We start from the raw sequence: 17,284 nt of genomic DNA, 5'->3' as shown, positions 1-17,284 counted from the left end.
ACCTTGGATGTCAGGGGATATACAAGAATGGATTAGGAAAAAAAGGAGGGCTTTTGGCAGATACAAAAGGCTAAAGACGGAGGAAGCCCTAGAGGAGTACAAAAAGTGCAGGGGGATACTTAAAAAAGAAATTAGATCAAGGAGGGGCCATGAAATAACACTGGTGAGCAAAATAAAGGAAAATCCTAAGATGTTTTATAAGTATATTAAGGGTAAGAGGATGACTAGGGAAAAAATAGGGCCCATTAGGGACAAAAATGGCAATCTGTGTGTGGAGCCGGCAGATGTAGGAGGGGTTCTAAATGATTTTTTTGCATCTGTTTTCACTATGGAGAAGGACGATGTAGACATAGAAATACGGCAGGGGGACTGTGATATACTCGAACATATTAACATCGAGCGGGAGGAGGTATTGGCGGTTTTAGCAGGCCTAAAAATGGATAAATCCCCAGGCCCGGACGAAATGTATCCCAGGCTACTGTGTGAGGCAAAGGAGGAGATTGCGGGGGCTCTGACACATATATTCAGAACCTCTCTGGCCACAGGGGATGTGCCAGAGGACTGGAGAACCGCTAATGTAGTACCATTATTTAAGAAGGGGAGTAGGGAAAAACCGGGGAACTACAGGCCAGTGAGCCTAACATCAGTGGTAGGAAAATTATTGGAAAAAATTCTGAAGGACAAAATTAGTCTCCACTTGGAGAAGCAAGGATTAATCAGGGATAGTCAACATGGCTTTGTCAAGGGAAGATCATGTCTGACTAATTTGATTGAATTTTTTGAGGGGGTGACTCGGCGTGTGGATGAGGGTAACGCAGTGGATGTGGTATACATGGATTTCAGTAAGGCCTTCGATAAAGTCCCCCACAGGAGACTGGTCAAGAAGGTACGAGCCCATGGAATCCAAGGTGCCTTGGCACTTTGGATACAAAACTGGCTTAGTGGCAGAAGGCAGAGGGTGATGGTCGAAGGTTGTTTTTGTGACTGGAAGCCTGTGGCCAGTGGGGTACCACAGGGATCGGTGCTGGGTCCCTTGCTGTTTGTGGTCTACATTAATGACTTGGATATGAATGTAAAAGGTATGATCAGTAAGTTCGCTGATGATACAAAAATTGGTAGGGTGGTAAATAGCGAGGAGGATAGCCTCAGTCTGCAGGACGATATAGATGGGTTGGTCAGATGGGCGGAACAGTGGCAAATGGAAATTAAGCCGGAAAAGTGCGAGGTGATGCACTTTGGAGGGACTAACAAGGCAAGGGAATACACAATGAATGGGAGGACCCTAGGCAAGACAGAGGGTCAGAGGGATCTTGGTGTGCAAGTTCACAGATCCCTGAAGGCGGCGGAACAGGTAGATAAGGTGGTAAAGAAGGCATATGCGATACTTGCCTTTATTAGCCGAGGCATAGAATATAAGAGCAAGGAGGTTATGATGGAGCTGTATAAAACACTGGTTAGGCCACAGCTGGAGTACTGTGTGCAGTTCTGGTCGCCACACTACAGGAAGGATGTGATCGCTTTGGAGAGGGTGCAGAGGAGATTCACCAGGATGTTACCAGGGCTGGAGCGCTTCAGCTATGAAGAGAGACTGGGAAGATTGGGTTTGTTTTCCTTGGAGCAGAGGAGGCTGAGGGGGGACATGATTGAGGTGTACAAAATTATGAGGGGCACAGATAGGATGGATACTAAGGAGCTTTTTCCCTTCGTTGAGGGTTCTATAACAAGGGGACATAGATTCAAGGTAAAAGGCAGGAGGTTTAGAGGGGATTTGAGAAAGAACATTTTCACCCAGAGGGTGGTTGGAGTCTGGAACTCACTGTCTGAAAGGGTTGTGGAGGCAGGAACCCTCACAACATTCAAGAAGCATTTGGATGAGCACTTGAAATGCCATAGCATACAAGGCTACGGACCAAATGCTGGAATATGGGATTAGAGTAGACAGGGCTGATGGCCGGCGCGGACACGATGGGCCGAAGGGCCTCTATCCGTGCTGTATAACTCTATGACTCTATGACTCTATATCTGGTTTATTCCCTGTTCAATATCTGGTTTATTCCCTGTTCAATATCTGGTTTATTCCCTGTTTAATATCTGGTTTATTCTCTGTTCAATATCTGGTTTATTCTGTTTAATATCTGGTTTATTCTCTGTTTATTAATATGAATTCTCCCCGTGAGGTGCAGTGAGTTTGATCCTCTCTCTCTCTCTCTCAGACCTGCACCGAGACCTCCTGATCTACGTGGTGCAGGATCGGAGCCCGGACAAGCAGTTCGACGTGGAGGTGAACGGTGATGAGGTTTTCTACATGGATTTCAATCTGAAGAAGGAGGTGCCGCGGCTCCCCGAGTTCCAGGGCCACACGATGCAGGGTGGAGAGGCAGGGATCTCTGCCAACATCGCCATCATGAAACAGAATTTAAATGTTTGGAAAAACCTGTCGGGCGGGCCCCCGGAATCTAAAGGTAAGAGAGTGTAGGCCCGCTCCCCGAGCCTGGGCCTGGAGTGGGAGTGGGGGAAGAATCGGGTACTCGGGGTAACTGGGCCCTGGAGCGAGGCGGGATCGGGTACTCGGGGTAACTGGGCCCTGGAGCGAGGCGGGATCGGGTACTCGGGGTAACTGGGCCCTGGGGCGGGGCGGGATCGGGTACTCGGGGTAACCCGGCCTGGGGCGGGTCAGCTGCTCTGGTTTCCGGTACCTGGCCCACCGCCCCAGCGATGGATATTGTCCTTGTTCCACCCTCACTGCCCCAGTGATGGATATTGTCCTTGTTCCACCCTCACTGCCCCAGCGATGGATATTGTCCTTGTTCCGCCCTCACTGCCCCAGTGATGGATATTGTCCTTGTTCCGCCCTCACTGCCCCACCGATGGATATTGTCCTTGTTCCACCCTCACTGCCCCAGTGATGGATATTGTCCTTGTTCCGCCCTCACTGCCCCAGTGATGGATATTGTCCTTGTTCCACCCTCACTGCCCCAGTGATGGATATTGTCCTTGTTCCGCCCTCACTGCCCCAGTGATGGATATTGTCCTTGTTCCACCCTCACTGCCCCAGCGATGGATATTGTCCTTGTTCCGCCCTCACTGCCCCAGTGATGGATATTGTCCTTGTTCCGCCCTCACTGCCCCAGCGATGGATATTGTCCTTGTTCCGCCCTCACTGCCCCACCGATGGATATTGTCCTTGTTCCACCCTCACTGCCCCAGTGATGGATATTGTCCTTGTTCCACCCTCACTGCCCCAGCGATGGATATTGTCCTTGTTCCGCCCTCACTGCCCCAGTGATGGATATTGTCCTTGTTCCACCCTCACTGCCCCAGCGATGGATATTGTCCTTGTTCCGCCCTCACTGCCCCAGCGATGGATATTGTCCTTGTTCCGCCCTTACCGCCCCAGCGATGGATATTGTCCTTGTTCCGCCCTCACTGCCCCAGCGATGGATATTGTCTTTGTTCCGCCCTTACCGCCCCAGCGATGGATATTGTCCTTGTTCCGCCCTCACTGCCCCAGCGATGGATATTGTCCTTGTTCCGCCCTCACCGCCCCAGCGATGGATATTGTCCTTGTTCCACCCTCACTGCCCCAGTGATGGATACTGTCCTTGTTCCACCCTCACTGCCCCAGTGATGGATATTGTCCATGTTCCGCCCTCACTGCCCCAGTGATGGATATTGTCCTTGTTCTGCCCTCACTGCCCCAGTGATGGATATTGTCCTTGTTCTGCCCTCACTGCCCCAGTGATGGATATTGTCCTTGTTCCGCTCTCACTGCCCCAGTGATGGATATTGTCCTTGTTCCGCCCTCACTGCCCCAGCGATGTAACACCAGTGAAGTTTGGGTGTGGGAGGATATTTTAATGTCGATAGTGTGGGGGGATTTCACTGGGAGCGGGGGTGGGATGAGCATCAGGCCCACCCGGTGGTATCGGTTTGATGGCTGCCCACCTGATCACTCTGGGAACGGGCAGCCCGCCCACTTTCTGGGCACAATATCTGTTGGGCATCCAGGGGCCAATTCAAAGTGTGAATGGAATGGACCTCTTAAAGGGGAGGTCGCTGTCACTCCTGGCAGATTTGTTTGTGGGCGTTAGAAATGAGTCACACGGCTGCCCCCGGGTTCTCTGAAGCCTCCCTGGAGGTCTTAGTGGAAGAGGTGAGGGAAAGGAACGACATTCTGTTTCCACAAGTGGGATGAAGATTCCCAGACATACATTGACCAGGCCGAGAGAGAGGTGGCCGAGATGGTCAACTCCAGGAGCACTGCCCCAGGACCTGGATCCAATTCAGGAGCAGCAAGGGTAAGTACAGCTCTCCATTTCTCCATCTCTTTCAATACACCTCACGCCCCAACATTACGTTCTTCATCACCAATCACAAGGGCTCGGTACATCGCCTCTAATTCAGTCCAAGCACACACTCACCTCTTGTTATCTTTCCAGCAGCCAGCAACAGCATTCTGGTCTCACAGGGTAGCAATTGTAGAACCAGGAACTCCTCTCATGACTCCTTCCTCCACACTCCAGCCACTTGTTTACCATCCAACACCTCCCCATCCTACTTACATCTTGCTCTGCTCCCCCTCAGCATATGCACTATATACAGAGGCCCCATACATGTCCACTTGCCTTTTCAGTAGCCACTCACTAATTCTCACCCTCTCTTTCTGCAGGAGAAAATGGCGCATAAATAAAACGAGAGCAGTAAGACCGGGGGACGACCACCAGCATCATGGCTCTCACCCAGATGGAGTCGGAAGCTTCAGAAGTGATGCACATTGGAGATGGCGAGGCTGGTGGCTTATCTGAGCAGGATGTCTACCTGTTACTTGTGCCCCTTCATGTACCTCAAAAAAATCACACATTCAGCCTGTTTAACAACTTCAAGCTGCATTGTGAAGTCTCATTTGCTACTGTGCAGCCTGTCAGTGTCAGGCTAACTCTTGTCCCTTTTCTTTCTCCACTGGCTCCTTTTCAGCAGCAAGAACCTCACGCAGACACCTCCTGAGGAGGACAATCCTCCTGAGGATTCTTTATCATGAACTCCATTCCTCCCAATCATCAGCACAGAGATTGGGACCCCAGGTGGGTTAGTTAGAGGGGTCTGCACTTGGTGAAGCACCCAGCACAAGTGAGCAGCAGCAGGCAGTGGTGACAGGGACAGCCTGCTGGAGGCTGAGATTGTCTCCCAGCTCTGCTGTGCAGGATAGAGATGCTGTCTTCAGGGGCCCAGCCTTGAAAAGAAAACTGCTTGAGTAAGACAGTCAATCATAAGAGGTATTGAAAGGCCTGCCAGGGAGTTTATGCACCTTGGCTGAAAGTATGAAGGAGTTTACTCCCAGCTTGTGTGTCGTCCTGTCGCGCAGCATCAGCACTCTGCAGTCTACCTTGGAGCATGTGGCCACATCCAGGGATGCTGCAGCTTACAACAGGAGGGTCTCTTGCAGCCTTTACAGCTTTGATGGAAGCTCAAACAGCTGCCATCCAGACTCTGTGCTCCACCTTGGAGAGATTGATGGACCACATGGATCGGGGCTTTCAAGGAGACACTCAATCCCTGCAGTCTGTTCTCCCACAGATCAGGGAGTGATGAACTCAAACCCCATGGGAGTGGCAGTGGTATAATGAGAGTGGCACATGTTGCCCTCTCTCAGGATGTCAGCATGTCTGCCCCCTTGCCACCCCATCATGGTGCCTGGAAGCCAGTTGGGCCTGACTGCTCCGGCAGGAGCTGCAGTGCTACAATCTGCAGCCGGGCCCTCTCAGGCTCGAGAAACCAGAGGGCACCGGCCATGAGCATCTCCAGGGTCCCCACATGAGCAACAGCCCCTTCCACCAGCACTGCTCAGGCCACAAGGGGAGCACCTCGTCGGAGTAGTCAGGTTAGAAAACCTTCTGTGAGAAAGGCAGTATGGTTTGATACCAGGGAGAGCAATAAATTCAAGGTGATTATAGTTTTGGGCATTAAATGAATGACCTTTCTCACATTTGGCACTTTGGTCTGTATTACCTTTTCACAGTAGCTCTGAGTCTGCATCGTCAGTGTGTTATTCAGATAAAAGTTCTCTGAATGGTTTCAATGTTCTTTAATGCAGGATTAAGGGAGTGGTGAAGGAGGTAACAAGGATTTTTAATGCAGAGGGGCTTTGTGTAGCTGTACAGGGAAGGGGAGTGTGCAGGTCACTGGAAGAGCTGTGCTATTAACTGACCCCCGGCCCCTCTGGCTGCGATACTTTGTGCTGGGCCTCCTTCTCTGCTTCTCCCTCACTTTCACCCAAATCTTCCTCACCTGATAATGACAGTTGCTGCTGTTCTGCCTCCTCCAACTGTGGTCCTCTCTGTATTATCATCTTGTGCAACATGCAGCACACTACAGTGATGGAGGAGTCTTTCTCTGGGCATATTGTAGGGAGCCCCCAGGCCTATCCAGGCACCTGCCCCTTAGCTTCAATAGCCCAATAGTGTGCTCAGCAATGTTCCTGGTTGTACCTGAGCTGGTGTGTCTATGGACCTGGTCTCCAAGCAGCGATCCTCTGACATTCCTGGAGGGGTGGAATAGTGTGGTGATGGTTGACTGTCGCAGGATAAAGGCTTTGTGACAACTACCTGTGAAACTGGCACAGACTGGCCTGAGCCTCTGTGGTGATCACACACCAGCTGGACATTAATGGAGTGAAAGCCCTTCCTATTGAGGAAAGCCGCTGGCTGGTCTTCTGGTGCCCTGAATGTTACGAGTGCAGTCTGGAACCCCCGGACACGAGGGAAGCTGGTCACTGCTTCAAATCCCAGGGCTCTCTCGTTTAGACTGTTGACATCCAGAGGACAGGTGGCGTATTGGTTGGCCTTGACAAATAAGGCATTGGTGACCTGCTTGATGCACTTGTGCATTGCAGACTGGGAGATGTCCCCTGCAGCAGCCCGGAAGGAACCAGAGACAAAAAATATAAGGGCAGTGGTGACTTTGACACCCACTGGCAAAGCATGGCCACCTGTCCCAGAAAGCAGCACGTCTTGTAGTAGGAGGCTGCAGAGGTCTGTGACAGCCTGCCTGGAGAAGTGAAGCCTCCTCGTGCACTGGTCCTCAGAGAGGTTCAGGAAGGTCACTCCTGGCCTACAGACCCTGTGTGCTGGGTGAGGCCTTCTACGAGAAGCTCCCCTCACCTGCTGCCTTCTAACAGCCCTGCCAGCTGCTCCTCCTGGTCGAACAGCCCATTTCCACTTCTGCTGACCATCTTTCTCCATCCAAAACAATAAAGAAAGAATGGTGCCCATGATAAGCTGCGAGTGCTTATTCATGGTGAGTAAGGCAAAGAAAATTAGAAACAGGCGATCTCCAAGCACAAATATCCCTTGGAAATCCGCTCAGTACAATAGCACGCAGATCCAGTCGCCGTCTGAAACCGTTCCTGTTTACTGAGTGGGTTCAGCGTGGGTAGGAATTCCACAATTCGGTGTCAAAAACACATTGGGGTCCTCATGTCATCCTAGGACCCCGGTTTGCATGTGTTGATGGAGCACCAGCCTGCTTCTGGGGTCGATCAGCCACCTAAAAAAGTCGGGGGTTAAAACGACGATGGTCAGGAATCGAGTGGGAACAGGACAGTAAATAATCCGTGTATTGTAACGGCACGCCGGGCCCGTTCCCCCGGGAAAGGTGGGTTAAACCCCTCCCCATGTATTTAATTCAGTTTATGGAAACTAGTTCCCATCCCTTGGTCAGCTGCTGATTTGTTACCAGTACCTTTGGTTGGTTTTCTGCTGGTAATTTTACTATTTGTTTAGTGAATGGAAGTGATTTTTGATTGGTTCACATTTAGTCATTGGTATATTTGATCCAATCAGTATGATTACCTTAACACCTCATGGTTATTTGAGCCATTCCTGATTTTTGGTTGGACAGGTGCGTGAGAGATGATTCTACAGACACACACTAAACACAAGGGGCTGGATTTTGCTGTAATAATAAGGGTGAGACTAACGGCGCTCAGCGTTATTTCTGTACAAATCGGACAGTACTTCCGGTGAGTGCACATGTGCAGTTAAATACTGAAATCCGGAAGTTGCTGTACGAGATACACCGCTCCCCCATAAGCTTCACGAAAACGGCATCTCGCCGTCTGGCTCTGTATTCAAATGAATGGAACAGTGTGAAGTTCCTGCACTGACGTCATAGATACGGACTAATCTCCCTCAGCGTCTACGTTGTCAAGCCCCCTCATAATCTTATATGTTTCTATGAGATCACCTCCCATTCTTCTAAACTCCAGAGAGTATAGTCCCATTCTACTCAATCTCTCCTCATAGGACAACCCTCTCACCCCAGGAATTAATTTAGTGAACCTTCACTGCACCCTCTCTAAGGCAAGTATATCCTTCCTTAGATAAGGAGACCAAAACTGTACACAGTACTCCAGGTGAGGTCTCACCAAAGCCCTGTAAATGTTGCCAGGACTGGAGAATTTTAGCTATGTGGAAAGATTGGATATGCTGGGGTTGTTTTCTTTGGAACAGAGGAGGCTGAGGGGAGATTTAATTGAGGTGTATAAAATTATGAGGGGCCTAAATAGAGTGGACAGGAAGGACCTATTTCCCTTAGCAGATAGGTCAATAACCAGGGGCCATAGATTTAAAGTAATTGGTAGAAGGATTAGAGGGGAGCTGAGGAGAAATGTTTTCACCCAGAGGCTGCTGGGGGTCTGGAACTCACTGCCTGAAAGGGTGGGAGAGGCAGAAACCCTCAACTCATTTAAAAAGTACCTGGATGTGCACCTGAAGAGCCGTAACCTACAGGGCTACGGACCAAGTGCTGGAAAGTGGGATAAGGCTGGGTAGCTCTTTTTCGACTGGCACGGATACGATGGGCTGAATGGCCTCCTTCTGTGCTGTAATTTTTCTATGTTTCTAAGTGTGACTTCCCTGTACTTGTAAACAATTTTACAACACCAAGTTATAGTCCAGCAATTTTATTTTAAATTCACAAGCTTTCGGAGATTTTCTCCTTCCTCAGGCAAATGTTTTGCCTGAGGAAGGAGAAAATCTCCGAAAGCTTGTGAATTTAAAATAAAATTGCTGGACTATAACTTGGTGTTGTAAAATTGTTTACAATTGTCAACCCCAGTCCATCACCGGCATCTCCACATCATTCCCTGTACTTGACCAATCTTTCCCAGACTGACTGTCTTTGTTGTTTATCAAGGTCAAAGGCGCCCAAAGTAATTCAACAGTCAACGGGATTATCTCTGTTTCCTTTGTTTGATAAGACAGAGCTGGTCAAACTTCTCGTCTCATTCTATACCTTTCCCGGGCAAAAATGTGGTCTGGAGTGACACCATTTGCATCTACACAATAGAAAGTCAATTGCTCAGCAGGGACATGTTTTGACTTCTTTGATCTGAGAGTTACCTTATTCAGGACATTCATTGCTGACAATTGCTTTGTACAGACTGACCATCTCGAGGACATCTGTTCCCTGATCAGTAAAGATCTCTCATCAGCAGAACTGCCAGTTCTTATTTTTTCACATTCCCTCCTTCTATTTGCCCCTTTCTGCGCTGGGCACTTTTTATTATAAGCTAACTTTTATTCTTTTACATTATTATCTTACATTATTCATTTCACATATTTGCTTACAGGTTTCTTCCTCCACCTCCTTTCCACTATTAGGTGGTCTGTAGTAAACCCTATTAGAGTGATCGATCCCTTATCTTTTATTTCAATCCAGATGGATTCTGTTTCTAACCTTCTGTTAGTTATGTCCCTTTTTTCTACTGCCCTTATATTATCTCTAATTAGTACAGCTACTCCACCCCATCCCCTTCTTCCTTCTCTATTCTTTCTGATAATGTTATAACTTGCAATATTTAGTTGCCAGTCCTGCCCTTTATGTAGCCAGGTTTCATTTATTCCTACTACATCTGGTTCCTCACCACAGATTATTGCCCCCAGTTCCCCCGTTTTATTTTGGACGCTGTGTACATTGCTGTACAGGCACCTTTAGCAGAGGCATAGAATGTAAGAGCTGGGAGGTTATGCTGGAACTGTATAAAACACTAGTTAGGCCACAGCTTGAGTACTGCGTACAGTTCTGATCACCACATTACAGGAAGGATGTAATTGCACTAGAGAGGGTGCAGAGGAGATTTATGAGGATGTTGCCAGGACTAAAGAATTTTAGCTATGAGGAAAGATTGGATAGGCTGGGGTTGTTCCCTTTGGAGCAGAGGAGGCTGAGGGGAGATTTAATTGGGGTGTACAAAATTATGAGGGACCTAGATAGAGTGGATAGGAAGGACCTATTTCCCTTCGCACCGCCCTGTTTATCCTTCCCGCTCAGACTCTGGTCCCATTCCGGTTCAAGTGGAGCCTGTCCCATTTTGCCCTGTTCACACAGGTCCCAGATGCCCTGTAGAGGGCGCCGTGCTTTTTGGATCTTTAATTTAGAGGAAGCTGCCGTGCAAAAGCTCACAGAAGGTCTATGGGAAAGTACAGGTCTAACAAACGGCAGGCACCGTCCGATCACCGCTCACAGCAAAATCCAGCCCAGGACTTTTAAATGGATAAATGTCAGATTGGCTCAGTTGGTAACACTGTTTCCCTTGAGTCAGAAGGTTAAGGGTTCACGCCCCACTGTACAGACTTTAGCCCATAATTTAGACTGACACTGCAGCAACTCACCAAGGTTACTTTAGCATCACCTCTCTCCTCTGTAAACTCTACCATTGAGAGGGACAAGAGCAGAAATTTCATGGGAACAACATCACCTCCAAGTTCCCCTCCGAGCCACACACCCTATCCTGACTTCATAGAATCATAGAAAGGTTACAGCACGGAAGGAGGCCATTTGGCCCGTCGAGTCCGTGCTGGCTCTCTGCAAGAGCAATCCAGCTAGTCCCACTCACCCGCCCTTTCCCCGTAACCCTGCAAATTTTTTCCCTTCAAGTACTTATCCAGTTCCCTTTTGAAAGCCATGATTGAATCTGCCTCCACCACCCCCTCGGGCAGTGCATTCCAGATCATAACCACTTGCTGTGTAAAAAGGTTTTTCCTCATGTCACCTTTGGTTCTTTTGCCAATCACCTTAAATCTATGTCCTCTGGTTCTTGACCCATCCACCAATGGGAACAGTTTCTCTCTATCTACTCTGTCTAGACCCTTCATGATTTTGAATACCTCGATCAAATCTCCTCTCAACTTTCTCTGCTCGAAGGAGAACAACCCCAGCTTCTCCAGTCTACCCACGTAACTAAAGTCCCTCATCCCTGGAATCATTCTGGTAAATCTCTTCTGCACCCTCTCTAAGGCCTTCACATCCTTCCTAAAGTGTGGTGTCCAGAATTGGACACAATACTCCAGTTGTGGCCAAACCAGCGTTTTATAGAGGTTCATCATAACTTCCTTGGTTTTGTACTCTATGCCTCTATTTATAAAGCCCAAAATCCTGTATGTTTTTTTTACCGCTTTCTCAACCTGCCCTGCCACCTTCAAAGATTTGTGCACATATACCCCCAGATCTCTCTGTTGCCGCACCCCTTTTAGAATTGTACCCTTCAGTTTATATTGCCTCTCCTCATTCTTTCAACCAAAATGTATCACTTCGCACTTTTCTACGTTAAATTTCATCTGCCACATGTCCGCCCATTCCACCAGCCTGTCTATGTCCTCTTGAAGTCCATCACTATCCTCCTCACTGTTCACTACACTTCCAAGTTTTGAGTCATCTGCAAATTTTGAAATTGTGCCCTGTACACCCAAGTCCAAGTCATTAATATATATCAAGAAAAGCAGTGGTCCTAGTACCGACTCCTGGGGAACACCACTGTACACCTCTCTCCAGTCCGATAAACAACCGTTCACCACTGTTTTTTCTGTCACTTAGCCAATTTCATATCCATGCTGCCACTGCCCCCTTTTATTCCATGGGCTTCAACTTTGATGATAAGCCTATTATGTGGCACTTTATCAAACACCTTTTGAAAGTCCATATACACCACATTAATCGGACTGCCCTCATCGACCCTCTCTGTTACCTCATCAAAAAACTCAATCAGGTTAGTTAAACACGATTTGCCTTTAACAAATCCATGCTGGCTTTCCTGACTTGGACATATATCACCGTTCCTTCATTGTCACTGAGTAAATATCCTGGAATTCCCTACCTAACAGCATTGTGGGAGGACCATCACCATCAGGACTGCAGCGGTACAAGGAGAAGGCGGCTCACCATCACCCTCTCAGGGCAACTAGGGATAGACAATAAATACCAGTCTGGCCAGTGTCATGCACATCCTGAGAGGAAATTTAAACAAGTACCAGGAGATCACTTTATTGATATTTAGATGTAACATTAAATTGAGGTCCCATTTTCCCTCAAAGGTGGACATAAAAGATCCCATGGCATTATTAGAAGAAGAGCAGGGAGTTCTCCCAGTGTCCTGGTCAAGGTTTATCCCCCAACCAACATCATCAGATACAGATGGACTTATCTCTCATCTCATTTGCTGTTTGCAGGATCCATGATGTTTTGTTTATCCTGCTGCATCACGTTGTTTAAATTGTACCCATGCTGTGTCCTGTCTCTTCCCACAGTCCCCCCTCAGATTGCCATGTACTCTGAAGCCTCTGTAGAATGGGGACAGCCCAACACGTTGATCTGCCTGGCTGATGGATTCTACCCTCCGCACATCACCATGAAATGGAGAAGAAACAATGAACCCACGACTGATGGAGACAATATCACAGAGTACTATATTAAAAACGATTATTCCTCCCAGAGATTCACGTACCTGAGCTTTGTCCCGAGTCCTGGAGACATGTACTCCTGTCATGTGGAGCACGAGGGTCTGGAGGAGCCGGCTACTGTATTCTGGGGTCAGTATGGATTTGATTAGCTATGAGATGACTTCAGCACTGGTTTATGACAGGCTGCTGTGTGATTCCCGAACTTCACTTGTTGTTCTTTATTTGTAAGCAAGGCCTCAGATTTATGTTTTTCACCAAAAAACAGATAGAATCCCATGTAATAAAATGTAATTTGATTTATTCATTGACTGTAATTAGTATGGTTGGTTGGTGAGTGAGTTTGACCAGGGAGCAGGAATTGTAAAACTGATCTAGAGGCCAATAAATAGCTCTCAAAAGCTGTAATTAACTCAAAAGTTGGCCTACACAGAATGAGAAAAGTGGTTCATTGTGTACAGTCTTCAGGGATACGTCTCTGGCCAATGTTGGAACTTACCCAGTCCTGGTTCAGCAGAAATTACATGCAGAGCCTGACCATGAAAACCTATATCCCAGTATCATGCACGGGGGGACATGTGTCCGTTACATTTTGGGGTCTTATCTGTCCTTCCTATTCTACATATTTTGACTTCCATCTTTTAGATTATTCTGATAGGTGAGTTTTCACTCACTAGGACCTCCAGCCTATCGTCACCAAGACTGATAACTAGGTAGGTTTTGACCACGTGCCCAGAATAATGAACAGAAAAGTTTTCGAGTTGCGACTCTATCCTGTGCCTCCTCGTGTGTTTCCGAGAAGCAGAAGATCACATCAGACCTCGTTTTAGGCTTTAACTGTGAAACAAGTGATTTTTATATGATATAATCTATCTCCCATGGTGTTTCCCACAGTAAGTCAGCAGATATGATCTCTTTTATTAGCCTCTGATTTCTTTGTGTTGTTCTTTCTCTGTCTCTCCTCTTCTACCTCTGTCTCTCTTTCCCTTCACTTCTGCTCTATCCTTAATTCTTATCTCTCTCTCTCTCTCTCTCTACACTGATGACTGCAGGTTGCATTAAGTTGGGAGTTATGGAGAAAACGTGGCCCTCAGCGGCTCCCATTCCCTCCCCTCCCCCAATCACTCGCCCTTTCCCCCTCACTCCAATCGCATCCTCCACCCCTTCAGCTTCCTACCACTCCTTCCTATCACCCCCTCACTCCCATTGGTACCCCATCTCTTCCCCTTTGAACTACCCCTTTGATCTCTCTATTCTCCTCTCCCCCTTGTTCTACTGTCATTCACTTCCCCCTCAACATTGCACCCACTCCCCTCCACTCCCACTCATTCTCCTCAGGAGGTTGAAAGGACAGACGGCTTCTCACCCTCAATCGGTTTCCATCCTTCCCTCCCCTCCCGAAGAGGATTTGCTTGTTTTCAGAATTAAATGTTTAAAAAATTCGAATGAGGAAAGAAACTGTCTCCTTTCACTCTCCTTGCTTTCGCTCTCTCTCCTTCCTTAGTCTCTCCCTTTCCTTTCACTCTCCTTTGCTCCCTCCTTCCTTTCTCTCTTTTTCTCTCCTTCCTTTCTCTCTCCCTTTTTTTCTCTCTCTCCTTCCTTTCTCTCTCCCTTTCTCTCTCTCTCTCTATCCCTCGATACCCTTGTCAGCTTAAAACATTTTCTGAACTTCACAGAACACAAAACAAAAGCTACAACAGATGTATAATTCGTCCACTGACATTTTTTCTCATACAGGCACACATTGACACGGCCTCTTCAAAATAAGACCTGTATAAATTTTACCTGGGGAAGTGTCATATAATAGTCTTGTCAGCAAAATTGAAACCCATGGAATAAAAGGGGCAGTGGCAGCATGGATACAAAATTGGCTAAGTGACAGGAATCAGAGAGTAGTGGTGAACGGTTGTTTTTCGGACTGGAGGGAGGTGTACAGTGTTGTTCCCCAGGGGTCAGTACTAGGACCACTGCTTTTCTTGATATATATTAATGACTTGGACTTGGGTGTACAGGGCACAATTTCAAAATTTGCAGATGACACAAAACTTGGAAGTGTCGTGAACAGTGAGTAGGATAGTGATAGACTTCAAGAGGATACAGACAGGCTGGTGGAATGGGCCAGATGAAATTTAATGCAGAGAAGTGCGAAGTGATACATTTTGGCAGGAAGAATGAGGACAGGCAATATAAACTAAAGGGAACAATTCTAAAGGGGTGCAGGAACAGAGAGATCTGGGGGTATATGTGCACAAATCTTTGAAGATGACAGGACAGGTTGAGAAAGCGGTTAAAAAAGCATACGGGATTCTGGGCTTTATAAATAGAGGCATAGAGTACAAAAGCAAGGAAGTTATGGTGAACCTTTATAAAACACTGGTTCGGCCACAACTGGAGTATTGTGTACAATTCTGGGCTCCACATTTTAAAGGATTGATGTGAAGGCCTCAGAGAGGGTGCAGAGGAGATTTACTAGAATGATTCCAGGGATGAGGGACTTCAGTTATGTGGAGAGACTGGAGAAGCTGGGGTTGTTCTCCTTAGAACAGAGAAGGTTAAGGGGAGATTTAATAGAAGTTTTCAAAATCATGACAGGTTTAGATAAAGTAAATAAAGAGAAACTGTTCCCATTGGCGGAAGAGTCAAGAACCAGAGGACACACATTTAAGGTGATTGGCAAAAGAACCAAAGGCGACATGAGGAAAAACTTTTTTACACAGGGAGTGGTTAGGATCTGGAATGCACTGCCCGAGGGGGTGGTGGAGGCAGATTCAATCATGGTTTTCAGAAAGGAATTGGATAAATATTTGAAGGGAAAAAAAATTTGCAGTGCTATGGGGAAAGAGCGGGGAATGGGACTAACTGAATTGCTCTTACAAAGAGCTGGCACAGGCTCGATGGGCCAAATGGCCACCTTCTGTGCTGTAACGATTCTATGATCCCACTGCCCCCGCTCTCTCCCCATATTCCTGTATCAATCCCAAACTATTTCCAATGCCCCACGCTCTCCCCAAGTTCCTGTATCTTCCTCTGCTTTAAATATTGATCCAATTTTCACTTAAATGATACAATGGTCTCTGCCTCAACCATTCCCTGTGACAAAGTATTCCACATTACAACGACCCTCTGTGTACAGAAATTTCCAAACCCCTCTTACAGTCTTAGTGATCATTTTATATTGATGGCCCCTCATCACTGACTTTCCAACCAGAGGAAAAATTCACTCTTATCAAAACACTTCATAATTTTAAATCTCATTTTAGCCTTCTCTGCTTCAGCGGAAACCGTCTCTGTTGCTTTGGAGAGGGTGCAGAGGAGATTTACTAGAATGATACCAGGGATGAACGACTTCAGTTTTGTGGAGAGACTGGAGAAGCTGGGGTCGTTCTCCTTAGAGCAGAGAAGGTTAAGGGGAGATTTAATGGAGGGGTTCAAAATTATGAGGGGTTTTAATAGAGTAAACAGGGAGAAACTGTTTCCATTGGCAGGAGGGTCGGGAACCAGAGGACACAGATTTAAGGTAATTGGCAAAAGAACCAGAGGGGTGATGAGAATTTTTACGCAGCGAGTTGTTCTGATCTGGAATGCGCTGCCTGAAAGGGTGGTAGAAGCAGATTCAATAATAACTTTCAAAATGGAATTAGATAAATATTTGAAGGGGACAAAATTGCAGGGCTATCAGGAAAGAGCAAGGGATTGAGACTAAGTGGATAACTCTTCCAAAGGCACGATGGGCTGAATGGCCTCTTTCTCTGCTGTATCATTCTTTGAGTATCTCAAATCCCTGCTCATAACTTGTTTCCCATCCCTGGTAGCATCCTGATGAATCTACACTGTATGCTATCTGTGTCTTTAATGTCCTTTCTCTGCACACAGTGCTCTAACTGTGGCTGTTCCAATGTTTTATATAAATTTATCACCAGCAGTAACTCCTAGACTATGAATCCTTGAGTGTGAGACTGTGACTGTAGCCCATGGAGTTATGGACATTTGTGACCAGCAGGTGTCCAAGTTTCTGCTGTGAGCGAGGCTCCCCATTTGTTCAATAGGCTCCCCACTGTGTTGTGTTCACCTTGTGTTTCACTGTGAGACACTCACCCCTTTCTTGCCTCTCTCTATACAGAACCTGAAGTGCCTGAGGAGAGGTCTGGTCCTGGGACAGTGATCTGTGCTCTGGGACTCACTCTGGGAATCATCAGTGCTGTTGTCGGGATCATCTTACTGATCAAAGAGAGACAGCGGCTGCAAGCTCAGCAACGGGCGATCTAGGGGTAAGTACAGGGCACAGGATCTCCTCACAGTCTGTGTGTATTGTTAATGTTACTGAAGGAGGTCCCTACTCCTGATTGTTAATCACTGATTCCTGCTGCAAAGTACACATTGGTGGACAAGATTGAGCTCGGCTGGTATACCCTTCTCAACACTCACCGTCCGGCCATCACATGAAGAATTGGTACTTGGACGAGGTGCAGGATGGAGGCCCAGGAAGAGCTCACACCTACAGGAGAGGGCGACACCTTCACCATCTGACATTACTTTGCTGCTACACCATAACA

At 47.3% G+C, this 17,284-nt stretch overlaps 1 protein-coding gene across 3 annotated transcripts in view; it reads left to right on the top strand.

The window, feature by feature from the left end:
• Nucleotides 1–17,284, top strand: part of LOC137310385 (H-2 class II histocompatibility antigen, A-Q alpha chain-like) — a 40,832-nt gene that overhangs the window by 12,522 nt on the left and 11,026 nt on the right. For all 3 annotated transcript variants that reach the window (XM_067978214.1, XM_067978213.1, XM_067978212.1), the window contains exons 2-4: nucleotides 2,214–2,462; nucleotides 12,582–12,863; nucleotides 16,852–16,999. In XM_067978214.1, the coding sequence (XP_067834315.1) occupies nucleotides 2,214–2,462; nucleotides 12,582–12,863; nucleotides 16,852–16,997 (677 nt within the window). In that variant the 3' untranslated portion in view covers nucleotides 16,998–16,999. The remainder of the gene's footprint in view (nucleotides 1–2,213; nucleotides 2,463–12,581; nucleotides 12,864–16,851; nucleotides 17,000–17,284) is intronic.

This window comes from Heptranchias perlo, unplaced genomic scaffold (assembly GCF_035084215.1).
Source record: "Heptranchias perlo isolate sHepPer1 unplaced genomic scaffold, sHepPer1.hap1 HAP1_SCAFFOLD_248, whole genome shotgun sequence".
In the NCBI taxonomy this organism is placed as follows: Eukaryota; Metazoa; Chordata; class Chondrichthyes; order Hexanchiformes; family Hexanchidae; genus Heptranchias; species Heptranchias perlo.
The sequence above is the reverse complement of the archived record's forward strand: the minus strand, read 5'-3'. Positions and strand labels throughout refer to the sequence as shown.